General features: G+C 42.4%; 1 protein-coding gene across 1 annotated transcript in view; it reads left to right on the top strand.

Moving 5' to 3' along the window:
• The window catches only part of smyd3 (SET and MYND domain containing 3), a 211,478-nt gene that overhangs the window by 130,086 nt on the left and 64,403 nt on the right, over positions 1-16,989 (top strand). The window contains 1 exon segment of the mRNA NM_001140394.1: positions 7,851-7,918. Within this exon segment, the coding sequence (NP_001133866.1) occupies positions 7,851-7,918 (68 nt within the window).

Below are 16,989 nucleotides of genomic sequence, written 5' to 3'. Positions count from 1 at the left end.
TTACCGTTTAACGGATATTACTACGCCTCTCCCACTGCTGCAGCTACTGTGGAGATTACCCTCTCTCTTACTCCCTTGCTCTCGCTCGCTCACTCTCGTTCTCTGTCTAGGTATACCTCTTCCACTTCTTTATCTCTCTGTCTCTCTCTCTCTCTCTCTGTTTATGTGTATCTCTTTTCCTCATCTCTTTCTCTCACCTCTCGCTCTCTTTCCGCCTCTCTATAGCTATCTCTTTCTTCAGCTCTCCCTCTCTCTCCGGGTACATCTCTCCCTCGCTCTCTGAGGGGAATCAGAGCTTCGTTGTCAGTAATGACTTTTATAACATTACAACATTAATTAAAACATTGCTTTGTGACTGATAAGAAACGTAATGAGAACACTTGGGGCCCAAAGCAAATCTGTCTGTGGTTTGAGTTCTCACTAGCATGGAGCCATTGTCATAGACACACTGTGGTTATGTCCCAAATGGCACCCTATTCCCTATGGGCTCTGCTTAAAAGTAGTGCATTGTGTAGGGAACAGGATGCCATTTGGGTCAAAGAGTATCATCCCATAAAATGTTCATTAACTTGAGTCGATTAAGTGAATTAACATAATGCAACAATCCTCATCGAAATCCTGTTTAAGCTCGAGATATGGGCTGCGTCTCAATCGGCCGCATCCGCCTGTCGGCCTTCTGCGTTTGCGGTGGAAAGTGGCAGAGCTACAGCGCTGTTTGTCAAACCAGAAGACATCCCGATTAATCTGTCTTTTCACGAAAACATCTGTAGCGTCCGAACGGTTTGGCCTACAAAATAATATGACCACTCTATGGAAAGATGAGACTCTCACAAACACAATGGTGTTCTCTTGTTTTGCATGTCACTGGACTCGTCTGAAGGTAACCCAGTACCAGTAAAAAAAAATATATATATGAAATTGTGGATATACCTTTGTGCAAACAAACAAAGTGTTAAATATGTGACATATTTTTTTATCGATATATACAGTACCAGTCAAAAGTTTGGACACACCTACTCATTCAAGGGTTTGTCTTTATTTTTTACTGTTTTCTACATTGTAGAATAATAGTGAAGACATCAAAATTATGAAATAAAACATATGGAATCATGTAGTGACCAAAAAAGTGTTAAACAAATCAAAATATATTTTAGGTTCTTCAAAGTAGACACCCTTTGCTTTGATGACAGCTTTGCATACTCTTGACATTCTCTCAACCAACTTCAATTAACAGGTGTGCCTTGTTAAAAGTTAATTTGTGGAATTTCTTTCCTTAATGCGTTTGAGCCAATCAGTTGTGTTGTGACAAGGTAGGGTTGGTATACAGAAGATATCCCTATTCGGTAAAAGACCAAGTCCATATTATGGCAAGAACAGCTCAAATAAGCAAAGAGAAACGACAGTCCATCATTACTTTAAGACATGAAGGTCAGTCAATCTGGAAAATTTCAAGAACTTTGAAAGTTTCTTCAAGTGCAGTCGCAATAACTATCAAGCGCTATGATGAAACTGGCTCTCATGAGGACCGCCACAGGGAAGGAAGACCCAGAGTTACCTCTGCTGCAGAGGATAAGTTCATTAGAGTTACCAGCCTCAGAAATTTCAGCACAAATAAATGCTTCACAGAGATCAAGTAATAGACACATCTCAACATCAACTGTTCAGAGGAGACTGCGTGAATCAGGCCTTTATGGTCGAATTGCTGCAAACAAACCACTACTAAAGGACATCAATAAGAATAGTAGACTTGCTTGGGCCAAGAAACACGCGCAATGGACATTAGAGCTGTGGAAATCTGTCCTTTGGTCTGAAATTTGAGTTTTGAGATTTTTGGTTCCAATCACATGTCTTTGAGACGCAGAGTAGGGAACGGATGAACTCCGCATGTGTGGTTCCCACCGTGAATCATGGAGGAGGAGATGTGATGGTGTGGGGCTTTGCTGGTGACACTGTCAGTGATTAATTTAGAATTGAAGGCACACTTAACCAGCATGGCTACCACAGCATTCTGCAGCGATACGCCATCCCATCTGGTTTGCGTTTAGTGGGACTATAATTTGTTTTTAACAGGACAATGACCCAACACACCTCCAGGCTGTTTAAGGGCTATTTGACCAAGAAGGAGAGTGATGGAGTGCTGCATCAGATGACCTGGCCTCCACAATCACCTGACCTCAACCCCATTGAGATGGTTTGGGATGAGTTGGACCGCAGAGTGAAGGAAAAGCAGCTAACAAGTTATCAGCATATGTGGGAACACCTTCAAGACTGTTGGAAAAGCATTCCTCATGAAGCTGGTTGAGAGAATGCCAAGGGTGTGCAAAGCTGTCATAAAGGGTGACTACTTTGAAGAATCTAAAATCTAAAATATATTTTGATTCGTTTAAGACGTTTTTGGTTAGTACATGATTCCATATGTGTTATTTCATAGTTTTGATGTCTTCACTATTATTCTTAGTAGAACCCACCACTCAACAGTGTAGACTTTTAGGGGTTTTAAGGTAGCAACTTATTGCTTAAAGATATGATCACCAGTGATCAATAGTTAATAGATATGCTCACTTTCAAACTTAATTATTTCACCATTCAAATTTATGTGAAGGATGTTTTTGGGGGGGGTTGAGAAACAAATACTCTTTCAGGACATGTCAGTGACACAGCTGTGACTATGAAACCCCACGAGTCCCTCCTGTAGAGAGGCAGGTGTTTGTTCAGACAAATTTATCTCCTCTTCCTCCTTTCCACCTTTATCTTCCCAGGGTGCACCTCTTTAATTCAGCGTGCCCACTCTCATTTATGCCTAACGAGGAGACTAACGAGTTTACACCTCTAAGACGCCCCCTCACTCCCACCCTTCCTCTCTCTCCCTTCTTCATTTCACCTCTACTCTGTTACCTTCACGCTTGTTTAAACTAAAATGGTGGCTGCATCCCCTCTAGTCCCAGGGAGCTGCTTGTTGTGTGTGTGTGTGTGTGTGTGTGTGTGTGTGTGTGTGTGTGTGTGTGTGTGTGTGTGTGTGTGTGTGTGTGTGTGTGTGTGTGTGTGTGTGTGTGTGTGTGTGTGTGTGTGTGTGTGTGTGTGTGTGTGTGTGTGTGTGTGTGTGTGTGTTGCTGTCCCGAAGTAAGATTTCATCTCTCCATTTCACGCACGCACGCACCAACACACGTACGCACGCACCAACACACACACACACACACCTCTTGTCTCACTTAGTATTCAACAGCAGCCCCTGCCCTCTCCTCTCTGTCATTTAAATTCCAATCTCTTCTCACTGCAAACTCTATCAGACTGTAGCAGGGGGTGGTAAATCTGAGAGCAGCGCTAAGAGAGTTATAGCGAGTTATAGTATAATACACACACACACACACACACACACACACATCTCATAGAGAGTCATAGAGAGTTATAGATATGAAGGGAGAAAGTTGCTTACCCTGAAGCCATTCATTTCAGTGAAGTGACAGTTGGTCTCGTCTCTCCCACACAGGGCCAAAGTGTAACAGAGTGATTTCCGACCCTGCCTGTCTATTTTAAAAGTAATTTATGCTGAATGACTCTACAGTAAGAGTATAGCTATATTAGCCCTGTGGAAAGTAGAGAGATGGAGAGAGAAAGTGAAAGAGGGACAGATTGGGAGTGACTACTCACTACTCCATCTCTGTCTTTCTTCTCTTGGCCTATAGTATCTCTCTTTCTTTCTTCTCTCTTGGCCTATAGTATCTCTGTCTTATATACCTCTCTCTCTTTCTATCTTACACCTTCTCAATCTCTCTCCATCTCTCTCACAGATTGTATGTTTTAGTGCCAAGCTCTGTCATGTTATGGACTTACTTTGTTTCTTTTAAAGTTAGTATTTCCGTCAACACAGCCATTTCTGAACCAGCTCTCTATTTAAACCCTGACGTCTGGTGTGTGTGTGTGTGTGTGTGAGTTCTTTCACTCCGTCAGAACTAGTTCCTATTGGCTTGCACGCACACACACAAACACACATGCACACAGGGTTGCTGCAGAGGAAATCACTCCTGGACTGACCTTCCTCACGGTGTGTGTGCGCGCACGCGTTTGTTTGTGCGTGAGTGTGTGATGGGATTTCTACAGTGCTCCGTTCCTACCAGGCGTGAGCCAGACGTACCTTCGTCTCACCAGACCAGAGAGACAGGTGAGAGAGAGAGAGAGAGACGGAGATATCCCCTTTGATCTCTCTGATGTCTCCACGTAGGCTGTTTGACCCAGTTGCTCTGGTCCTAAATAAGGCTGTGGTTTGGGGATGTGTGTGGACAGTGTGTTTATTCCAACATGGAGGACAGTAACCATCTACAGGTGGCTGGAGTGTAAACCCACATCTAGTGGCAGATGGCCTATATGGCAAAGACAGAGGGTGTGTGTGTGTGTGTGTTTTGATTTGGGATGCATGGTGCGTTCACCAGCCAGGACTGCAGATGTTTTATGTACTGCCTGACTGGCTCTGTCTGCCCCAGAGATAGAGAGAGAGGGAGGGAGACTGAATGAGGGGAAGAGGGTGAACGAGAGACAAGAGAATGACAGACGTAGCGAGAGACTGAATTAGAGAAAGAGAGAAACAGGAAGAGGGGAGAGGAACGTCTGAGAAGCATTCCATACCTGCACACTAGCTTAGTGCCCACACCATTGTTTGTCGAAATTCGTGTTTTTCCTCCCTCCTTCCCTCCTTCCCTCCCTATTTCCCTCCCTCCTTCCCTCTGCCCTAGTCGTTTAACAGTGCTTATGTTGCCTAATAAGGCGAAACTTTCTGTTTGGATTATAACAGACCTTCACCCACACACCAACAGGCAGACTGACACTGAACAGAACATGTGTGTGTGTGTGCGTGTGAAAGACCAAAAACCAGACAAACACACACACTCCATCCTCTCTGTCTTTGTGTGCTGAGGCATCAAAATGGATGGAGCTCAGTGATGTACAAATGCATTTCCTTTTGACAGACAGACCAACGAGGGACCGAGAATACAAATGGTACCAGGCCCGAAGCCTAGTGTCTCACTAAAGGTTACATAGTGTCACGTATGGATTACTGTACTGAGGCTCCACTGGCACGCTGAGGACGGGCTTTGGTTAAAGATGAGGACGGGCTTTGGTTAAAGATGAGGACGGGAGCAGCGGAGATATGGACACACAATTCTTGTCATTTGCAATCAGAGGAAAACACTACTAGTCACAGTGGAGAAGGTCTGCGGTATTCCACTGCTAGGAGGGAGAGCGGGAGAGAGCTGAGAGAAGGATGGAGGGAATGGGAAGGGAAAGGGATGGAGAGAGAGGGGGATGGAGTCCAACTCCCAGCTCTGTCGTGTAGAGCATGATGGGAGCCCGGGTCAGTTGTACACTCCTCTTTTTCTCCTCTTCATTTTCCCCTCTTCTGCTTTTCACCTCTCAGGTTTTGAGGGGAAGATAGACGAGACCAGGTCCCAGAAAGAGAGAGAGAGACGTGTGAACACAGAGGTAGATAGAGAACGGGAGAGAGTGTGAGAGAGGGGAGGGGTCTTCTGTGGCATAGTGAGTTATGGGGGTTTCTGTGATTGACAGCACTACAGAGGTTGTAATAAAGCTCGGTCCCAGGAAAGTGTGTGTGTGTGTGTGTGTGTGTGTGTGTGTGTGTGTGTGTGTGTGTGTGTGTGTGTGTGTGTGTGTGTGTGTGTGTGTGTGTGTGTGTGTGTGTGTGTGTGTTTTATTTGTCACCTCCAGGCCTCTTGTCTACTTTCACAGGTTTTGACAGATATCTGGTTATTGACCAAATATCGCTCTCTCATTATATACACACACTCCTACCCAAGATTGTTGTCCATCGGTTTGGCTCGACCGTGGCTGCGTGCGTGCGTGTGGCTTAAACCGTAAGACATTTTGGTATGGCATTGAATATCGGGCCAACGTGCCAATGTGGCCTGGTCCATTTGTACGACAGCGTTACAACCGGTCAACGTGTCTGTGTAGCTGTTATGAGCAAGCTAGCTAGTGAGCACTCGATGACAAACTGGGGGAATGATAAAGGACTCCTTTTCCCATGACACCTCATGTCGCTCCTCTGCTTTTATCAGTGAACCACATCAGAATCTTTGAGAGTCGTGCAGTTTTCTAGCTGGTTCCGTTGTTAGAGAGCACGATCATTGAGATGAATATTGGTGCTGAAAAGAGAGGATCTTTTTTTATATATATATGCCTGAGGAGGAGCTAGAGGCCTGTTTAGAGAATAGACACTTGTGTACACACACACACACACACACACACACACACACACACACACACACACACACACACACACACACACACAGTTCTTTGACTGTTGTTTTTGCACTGATTGCTTTCTCAGTGGCAGATCAACACCGTAGAGGTGTTGATTGTGTTTTGAGTTGCTCTATTTCTCTTCGTCTCCATACCTTTTCAAATGTCTTTTCTCTCAGTCTGGTCTCCCCACCTTTTCAAATGTCTTTTCTCTCAGTCTGGTCTCCCCACCTTTTCAAATGTATTTTCTCTCAGTCTGGTCTCCCCACCTTTTCAAATGTCTTTTCTCTCAGTCTGGTCTCCCCACCTTTTCAAATGTCTTTTCTCTCAGTCTGGTCTCCCCACCTTTTCAAATGTATTTTCTCTCAGTCTGGTCTCCCCACCTTTTCAAATGTCTTTTCTCTCAGTCTGGTCTCCTCACCTTTTCAAATGTCTTTTCTCTCAGTCTGGTCTCCCCACCTTTTCAAATGTCTTTTCTCTCAGTCTGGTCTCCCCACCTTTTCAAATGTCTTTTCTCTCAGTCTGGTCTCCTCACCTTTTCAAATGTCTTTTCTCTCAGTCTGGTCTCCCCACCTTTTCAAATGTCTTTTCTCTCAGTCTGGTCTCCTCACCTTTTCAAATGTCTTTTCTCTCAGTCTGGTCTCCCCACCTTTTCAAATGTCTTTTCTCTCAGTCTGGTCTCCCCACCTTTTCAAATGTCTTTTCTCTCAGTCTGGTCTCCCCACCTTTTCAAATGTATTTTCTTTGAAACAGTGTTTCAAACAGCTCAGTATATAGATCAACATTGTGTCCGTGTGTTTAGGCTTTGAAAAGACTTGCCTTTGTTACTGATATTAGGACTCAGGAACTTCAGTGCAGCATGTTACTGGCAGTATCAAGCACCGTGTCTGTGAGTCTCTCTGAGTTTGAAGTCGACATTCTTCTCTCTTCTCTCTTTTGCGCTTTTTTTCTTTCTCTCCCCCTCTCACACGAATGCACACACACAATTTGAAACACAGAACTGGTTAGGATAGACAGGAAACAGATAGTGAGTTAGACAAGAACCAGACCTGAAGGAATGACTAGAGGAGGAAAATACTTTCATATCCATAGATGGACATACAGCAGACACACATGAACAGGAGAGTATTATATATGTTTCTGGGTGAGACACACACACACACACACACACTTCGTACTTGACAGTCTCTAAAGACACAAGCAGACATACTCCCCTCCACTCCTTCACTCGTGTCTTTCTCCGGACGGCAGTGTGTCTTCGTTATAAACTCACTGACACACTCTTTAAACAATCTCTCTCGGAGCATTTTCTCCTTATTTGGCAGACAGCATGAAGAGAGAGATTGGACATCACCTGCAGACGTTTCTATATTTCTTCTATTACCTCCATCTGTCCTGTCTTTGATCGACATATCTACATATGCTGTTTCTGTTATGAGGGATGACAGCCAGGCAGCTCCAGGTCTCATTTTATTGCAGTGGAATCATTTCCATCGGGTTTCTTTATTTTTTTTATATCTGGGGCCGTGGTAGTGTTGTCGGTACCTGAACAGTGGTGTATGTGTGTGACTCATTTGTTCTGTGTTCTTTCTCTGCAGCTTACATGTAATTGTTTCACCATCAGTGACGGGGAGCTACGAGAGATCGGAGTGGGACTCTACCCCAGGTAAGACAGACACACAGACAGTGACACACACACACACACACACACACACACACACACACGCACACGCACACACACACACGCGCAACATACAGTGCTTCCTGACAAAGCCTGGTGTTATAGTTGCATGTAATTACCAGAGAGTAGTGTTTAGTGGTTAGATCCTGACGTGTTAGGGCCTACCATTGGCTCTTAATGGGGGGGGGGGGGGGGGGTTCCCCTGGCATCACCATTAACCCCTTACCCTCGTGGGAATTGGGTTATATGGATAGAGGGCTATATTTAATTCTTGCAGAACACATGTGAAGTGACATGCATAACCATGATAGCAATTAAAAGGGAATAGTTTGGAGATAATGGAGATAATGGGAACATTATTAGACTAAAGGTGAGGACACATCAGTTCACCCGACACAAGACTGAATCCAAACGTTACACTGTTGATTTTAAGTGCATTTTACATTTACTGTACTTTTCGCCACATTTGTTGATAACAAAATCTGAAAATACTCTGGATACATTCAGTAACATGATAATAATATTCTTTGGGTAGGTGCAACATAACACAAAAAAAACGAGAGGTTTAACTGGTGTTTCCAAGGGGCACTTCTCCAAAGTGTGTCTGTTCCAATGTAATTTCAGTGCACTTTTATGACTCTAAGAATAGTCTTCGACTACAAGGTCTTTTTTTGAGCTCTCCTAGCTGTGCCGTGGAGGAGCTAGAGCAAGCACACTTTCGGTTGATTTGTTTGGAACACAACCCTTCAATCTCCTGCCTTTACACGTCTTACTGTTGTTGTTAACGCAATCCAAAAATGTATAAATCGCAATCTGGGTCAGGTGGGCATCATTCAAAAGCTTGTTCAATTACCTCTTCTCCAGGATGAACACATTATACTCAAATCTGTCTCTCCATCATCTGTCTCTCTCTTTCTCTGCCTTTCTCTGTCTGTCGCTCTCTCCATCTCTAGACTTCTCTCTCTCTCTCTCTCTCTCTCTCTCTCTGCTTCGTGACTGACAACTGACCGCTCTTTGAGGCAGTGAGAGAGAGAGAGAGAGAAAGAGAGAGAGAGAGAGAGCGAGAGGGATGAATGGTTGTGAAATGATATGTTTATCAGTGTTGACATGTCAGATAATTATGTAGTTCAGATACAGGCGCTAGGAAGGCGCATTCTGTCCCACGGGGAGGGAGAGAGGAAGAGGGGGAGAAGGTTGTGAGAGAAAGAAAAGAGAAAAGTGATGTGTGTGTGTGTGTTATTGTCAGTGAACTAATCCATTGCGGAGGCCTAGTCTAAAAGCCAATTTATGCTTGATTCTAAAATGTGGTCGGAGGCTCCATATAGAGAGTGTGACGCAATCGCGGAGCCTCCAGAGGCATGCAAAGGCCAAATCCATCCCTGTACCACAGCGCCATTCGCCTCCCAAATTTTGTAACGATGCGGAGAGCTCTGTATAGCTCCACATTGACGTGATTGGTTGACGGTAGGTTGGGGGCGGTACATCCTGTATAATATGGTATTTTTGATTGGCTTAATGCACCGTCGCTAAGGACCTGTGGAGCTTCTCAGTCATGTTTTCTTCACCTCAAACAACAAGCAAACAAAGTCTGTTTTTACATCCACTGAGAATTACAATAGTTCCTCAATGTATTTGAAAAAATCTTTCCAGCTTTCTCCATTTCAATAACCACTCAGCGTGAATGAGGAAAATGTTATCCAGTGGAAACGTCATTAAATAGGCTTCTTATTAGTGCTTGACTTGGACTTACAGAATGTTTTATGCAATGTTGCAAAATCGCTAGTGCAAGCTTCAGGCCAGACCCAACGTAATAGTTGTTGCAATGTTTCAAGTTCGACAGGCCATGTGTTGCCAATGTGATTTATAGGATATTTATTTTTAATCAGGATATTTTCTACCTGCAGGCTGCAATGTTTTTATTTGTTGGCTTTATGTAGGCTATTTTTACATAGTTGGCAATGGCAATAGAAGTTACTTTTTAGGTTGGTATCATTTTCATTTAGATAGATAGAATTTTATATAGAATTTTAGAATAGAATTTAGATAGAATTTTCATTAACCTCTCTGGGGTATCTCATAATTCAAATTTCTCAAACATACAACTATTATATCCCATTTTAAAGATACACTTCTCGTTAATCCAACCACATTGTCCGATTTCAAAAAGGCTTTACGGCGAAAGCATAACATTAGATTATGTTAGCACAGTGCCTAGACAAGAAAAACCACACAGCCATTTTCCAAGCAAGGAGAGGCGTCACAAAAAACAGAAATACAGCTAAAATTAATCACTAACCTTTGATGATCTTCATCCGATGGCACGCATAGGACTTCATGTTACACAACCCATGTATGTTTTGATCGATAAAGTTCATATTTATATCCAAAAAACCCATTTTACATTGGCGTGTAATGTTCAGAAATGTTTTGCCTCCCAAAACTTCCAGTGAATGAGCACATCAATTTACAGAAATACTCATCATAAACGTTGATAAAATATTCAACTGTTATTAAAAGAATTATAGATACACTTCTCCTTAATGCAACCACTGTGTCAGATTTCAAAAAAGCTTTACAGCGAAAGCACACTTTGCAATAATCTGAGTACGGCGCTCAGTCACAAAACCAAACCCGCCATTTTGTGGAGTCAACAAAACTCAGAAATAGCATTATAAATATTCACTTACCTTTGATGATCTTCATCGGAATACACTCCCAGGAATCCCAGTTCCACAATAAATGTTCATTTGTTTCGATAAAATCCATCCTTTATGTCCAAATACCTCCATTTTGTTCGCGCGTTCAGTCGAGTAATCCAAATCCACTGTGCTCGCGCAGTGAGTTCAGATGAAAAGTCAAAAAAGTTATATTACAGTTCGTAGAAACATGTCAAACGATGTATAGAATCAATCTTTAGGATGTTTTTATCATAAATCTTCCATAATATTCCAACCGGACGATTCCTTTGTCTTCAAAAAAGAAAAGGAACACAGCTAACTCTCATGTGAGCGCGCGCCACTGAGCTCATGTCATTTTCTCAGTCATCTGACTCCATATCCTCTTATTCTCTCCTTATTCACAGTAGAAGCATGAAACAACGTTCTAAAGACTGTTGACATCTAGTGGAAGCCTTAGGAAGTGCAAAATGACCCCACAGACACTGTATATTGCAACTTCAGGAGAGTAATGGCAGAATCTGCGAAAGCCAGCAGGAGAGCGGGAGGACAATAGTTGGGTCATGTTTTTTTTCTTCTGGTTATCTAGATCTCTGGCGCCCTCTTGAGGCATCAAACCGTAAGCTTAAAGCATCAGACAAGCTCAATGAACATAAATTATTTGATTAAAATACATAGGGTGTGTCTATATATGGAAAAATACACGCTTAAACATTTTCTAGCGGTCGATTGGTCGAAAGAACAGACGACTTTCTGTCGACCAAGATTCTTTTTAGTCTGGGACAGCCCTAGTGCGTGCACATGGACACGTGCACTGTAGAATATGCTGACTTGGGCGTGGCTTATGTTTGAGTGGAAGAGAGGAGTGGTTTTCTACAGCAGTTACACACACACACCACAAACACACACATCGCGTACACACACACACAGGACAGCGTAGTGGTATTCTGAAGCGTGATTCAGGCTAATCCCACTGTTCAGGTCTGATGAATATGGGGGATCAGGGCTGTCGCAATGCTGCATGTTATACTGACTACACACACACACACACACACACACACACACACACACACACACACACACACACACACACACACACTGCGTGCATACACCACAAACACACACATCGTGTACACATACACACAGATCGCAGACACACACTGCGTACACACACTGCGTACACACATACACACACACACACACACAGAGGGTTCTGCAGGTAGTCTCTAACCCTGGTTGTATATCTGGCTAAGGCAGCTTGTCAGATGGTCTGAGAGGGTTTAGCACAGCTTAGCCAGGCCTTCCTGCACTGCTAACACCGCTGTGTGTGTGTGTGTGTGTCTGTGTGTGTGTGTGTGAGACACATCCATAAAAGATGGGCTTCTACTTGACTATGCCCTGGCTATTGATATTTCTTGGTTGCCTAGCAATGGGCGGTGCTTCCACCGGTTTGCAGAAGAGAGGTGGTTTCTCCTGACAAGTCTCTACCTCTATACTCACACTAACTTTATATTTATTTAAAATTGTTTAATATCTAGCCTGTTTAATTTAGGAGTCCCTGTAATGTGCTGGCATGTTACTGCTACTTTCTACAATAACTTGGTCATGACTAGCTAATTAATTTGGCAGTTTTGTTTGGGTTTCTCTGTGCATACAGTTGAAGTCAGAAGTTTACATACACCTTAGCCAAATACATTTAAACTCAGTTTCGCTTCGCTACTGTATATAGCCTGTCTTTTTACTGTTGTTTTATTTCTTTACTTACCTATTGTTCACCTAATACCTTTTTTGCACTATTGGTTAGAGCCTGTAAGTAAGCATTTCACTGTAAGGTCTACACCTGTTGTATTCAGCTTACGTGACAAATAAACTTTGATTTGATTTGCCTAGCTTTTAGCGTCATACCCAAGAAGACTCCATGCTGTAATCGCTGCCAAAGGTGCTTCAATATTAGTACTGAGTAAAGGGTCTTAATACTTTTGTAAATGTAATATTTCAGTTTGCGACAATTTCTAAAAAACTGTTTTTGCTTTGTTATTATGGAGTATTGTGTGTAGATTGATGAGGAAATAATAATAAGGCTGTAATGTAACAAAAATTTGGAAAAAGTGAAGGGGTCTGAATACTTTCCGAAGGCACCGTATATATATTTTTCTCTGTAATATTACTAGCCATCAAGTCATTTTATGAAGTTGGCTTTAGCTAGCCCAGCTAGGTTTCCAATCTCCCAACCTCATAACTTGCTACCAAGAAGCCATTTCGGGCTATCAATTCAAGGTCTATTAGTTATTTATACAAGCTAGCTACTACTCTATCTTAGCTGGCATGCCTGTTGGTAGACTTTAGAAAAGCAAGCATTTACTGATTATACTGAATAAAATTCACATTCCTTCAAATCTTTTATCCAGATTTGACCAGAGATGCATATTTAGTTTATTTAAAAAAAAGAACAACCAGTCAGGAGGATACAGGCAGTTCAAAAGGTATGCTTAGATATGGAGAAAAATAAGCATATTTACATAGAATTAAGCATAACGGTTATGGCTCTAGATTGCAGGACAAATGTGTTTCAGGTGTTTGAAAAATACAAAATTCTCCTTCCGGACCACCCCTCAGCCATCCACATGTACTTTGTGCCCCCTCATATTTTTGTGGTGCCCTGGTGTGTTTTGTGTGTACTTATGAGGTCTGATAAAGTTAGCAAACAAGAAAAGTATTGAATTAGTCTTGATCTTGGGAAGGTTGACACACACACACACACACACACACACACACACACACACACACACACACACACACACAAGATCTATTGTTTCTACAGCACTGCGTTGCAACAGATAATCGGAAGTAGGCTGTACTATGCAGTCATTATTAGCATGTTTGATCAAGTTTAGCTAATTAATCCAGTTAATATGCTAATGAGGAATATCCATTTGAAAAGAAGTTGCGCTGTTAGATTTTTCATTGATATTCATCACATGCCTTTACATAGAACAATGCCACGGGCTTACTGATCAAGAAACACACACACACTGAATATGATAAAAGATAAAGAGCGCTTCATAGAAAGCAGAATAACTGCTGCAGTCAAGCGATAGCTGACACCACACACTCTCTAATTATCTGTGTCAAGTGCTGTTGACAATAAATGCATTATCTAATTTAAAGCTAGAATCCTTAATTGAAACAATAACAAAGCGACCTCCCTGCCCCTATTTTGCTAAAAAAAAACGAAGGGATTGTCACGTCCTGACCAGTAAAGGGGTCATTTGTCATTGTAGTATGGTCAGGGCGTGGCATCGGGTGTTGTTTTTGTGTGTTTTGGGGTTGGTTTATTTAGAGGGGATTGGTTCTAGTTTTCATTTTCTATGTTCTTTTTCCATGTGTGGCCGAGTATGGTTTCCAATGCAGCTCTTTTTCTCCTTTGGGTTTGTGGGTGGTTGTTATCGGTATAGCCTATGTACCTTATGGAACTGGTTCGTCGTGTGTTTATTTTGTTTGAGTGTTCTCTCTAAATAAAGAAGGAAGATGAGCACTATACCCGCTGCGCCTTGGTCTGTCCCTTACGACGTATATGACAGGGATGTGTCACGTCCTGACCAGTAATAGGGGTTATTTGTTATTGTAGTTTGGTCAGGACGTGGCAGAGGGTATTTGTTTTATGTGGTTCGGGGTGGTTGTGTGTTTAGTGTTGTGTTTGATTTATTATTCCGGGCACTGGTCTATGTTAATGTATTTCTATGTTTAGTCTAGTTCTTTGTATTTCTATATTTAGTTAATTGGGGATTGGACTCTCAATTGGAGGCAGGTGTTTTCTAGTTGCCTCTGATTGAGGGTCCTATATATAGGTATGTGTTTGTTTTAGTGTTTTGTGGGAGATTGTGCTGTGTATAGCTTTCTGCCTTACTGGCCTGTTATTAGTCGTTGTGTTTTTTTTGTGTACGTTTTGGTTCACCTTCTTGTCCATTTAAATAAAAGAAGATGAGTGCACATTTCCCCGCTGCGTCTTGGTCCACTTTACCCTACGACAACCGTGACAGGATGGGGCTGGAGAAATGTAACCGCTCTCAAATTCGTAGAGAGCTCTATGGATGCGAGGACTGACCATCAATGATATCAAATGTATTAGGGCTGTAACGATTCACCGATATACATCGGTCCCCTGTGCAAATGTTTAAGGTATGAGTACATATGAGCCCAAACCGATCTAAATGAAGCATGCATTGATCAGAAAACCAATTAAAACATTCCAATTAGCAGGTTCACTAATGTTTTTAACTCCTATTGTTTTATTCAGAAAATACTTCTTATCTGTTGTGACTGAATTGATGCATCCTCCCCTTCAGTTCAGTAGCCTATTGAATTTATATGCATGTAACAGCATATGGCTGTAGTGGAGCAGGTTGAGAGCTTCAAGTATCTTGGTGTCTACATCACCAACAAACTATCATGGTCCAAACACACTAAGACAGTTGTGAAGAGGGCACGACAAAACCTATTCCCCCTCAGGAGACTGAAAAGATTTGGCATGGGTCCTCAGATCCTCAAAAGTTTCTGCAGCTGCACCATCGAGAGCATCCTGACTGGTTGCATCACTTCCTGGTATGGCAACTGCTCGGCCTCCGACCGCAAGGCACTACAGAGGGTAGTGCGTACGGCCCAGTACATCACTGGGGCCAAGCTTCCTGCCACCCAGGATCTCTATATCAGGCGGTGTCAGAGGAAGTCCCTAAAAATTGTCAAAGACTCCAGCCACCCTAGCCATAGACTGTTCTCTCTGCTACCGCATGGCAAGCGGTACCGGCGCGCCAAGTCAAGGTCCAAAAGGCTTCTTAACAGCTTCTACCCCAACACTCCTGAGCAGCTAATCAAAGGGCTACCCAGACCCCTTTGTTATGCTGCTGCTACTCTCTGTTTATAATCTATGCGTAGTCACTTTAACTCTACCTACATGTACATATTACCTCAATTACCTCAACTAACCGGTGCCCCCGCACATTGACTCTGTACCTGTACCCCCATATATAGCCTCGCTTGTTATTTTACTACTGCTGTTTAATTATTTTTTACTTTTATTCTATATTTTATATTTTCTGCTTATCTATTTTTACTTAAAACTTTTTTTTTCTTTTTTTTCTTTTTTTTCTTAACTTCTTAAAGCATTGTTGTTTAAGGGGTTGTTGGTTAAAGTAAGTATTTCACTGTAAGGTATTTGGCGCAACTAAAAATGTATTTGATATTTCCGATATAATTCTTTACATACATTTAGGTTGGAGTTATTAAAACTGGTTTTTCAACCACTCCACAAATTTCTTGTTAACAAACTATAGTTTTGGCAAGTCGGTTAGGACACCAACTTAGTGCATGACACAAGTAATTTTTCCAACAATTGTTTACAGACAGATTATTTCACTTATAATTCACTGTATCACAATTTCAGTGGGTCAGAAGTTTACATACACTAAGTTGGCTGTGCCTTTAAACAGCTTGGAAAATTCCAGAAAATGGTGTCATGGCTTTAGAAGCTTCTGCTAGGCTAATTGACATCATTTGAGTCAATTGGAGGTGTACCTGTGGATGTATTTCAAGGCCTACCTTCAAACTCAGTACCTCTTTCTTTGACATCATGGAAAAATCAAAAGAAATCAGCCAAGACCTCAGAAAACAATTGTAGACCTCCACAAGTCTGGTTCATCCTGAACGCCATGGGACCACGCAGCTGCCATACAGCTTAGGAAGGATACGCGTTCTGTCTTCTAGAGATGAACGTCCTTTGGTGCGAAAAGTGCAAATCAATCCCAGAACAACAGCAAAGGACCTTGTGAAGATGCTGGAGGAAACAGGTACAAAAGTATCTATATCCACAGTAAAACGAGTCCTATATCAAACATAACCTGAGAGGCCGCTCAGCAAGGAAGAAGCCACTGCTCCAAAACCACCATAAAAAAGCCAGACTACGGTTTGCAACTGCACATGGGGACAAAGATCGTACTTCTTGAAGAAATGTCCTCTGGTCTGATGAAACAAAAATAGAATTGTTTGGCCATAATGACCATCGTTATGTTTGGAGGAAAAAGTGGGAGGCTTGCAAGCCGAAGAACACCTTCCCAACCGTGAAGCACAGGAGTGGCAGCATCATTTTGTGGGGGTGCTTTGCTGCAGGAGGGACTGGTGCACTTCACAAAATAGATGTCATCATGAGGGAGGAAAATTATGTGGATATATTGAAGCAACATCTGAAGACATTAGTCAGGAAGTTAAAGCTTGGTCGGAAATGGGTCTTCCAAATGGACAATGACCCCAAGCATACTTCCAAAGTTGTGGCAAAAATGGATTAAGGACAACAAAGTCAAGGTATTGGAGTGGCCATCACAAAGCCCT

This window comes from Salmo salar, chromosome ssa09, assembly GCF_905237065.1.
Source record: "Salmo salar chromosome ssa09, Ssal_v3.1, whole genome shotgun sequence".
Classification (NCBI taxonomy): Eukaryota; Metazoa; Chordata; class Actinopteri; order Salmoniformes; family Salmonidae; genus Salmo; species Salmo salar.
Note: the sequence above shows the minus strand (reverse complement) of the source record. Positions and strands in the feature narration are given on the sequence as shown.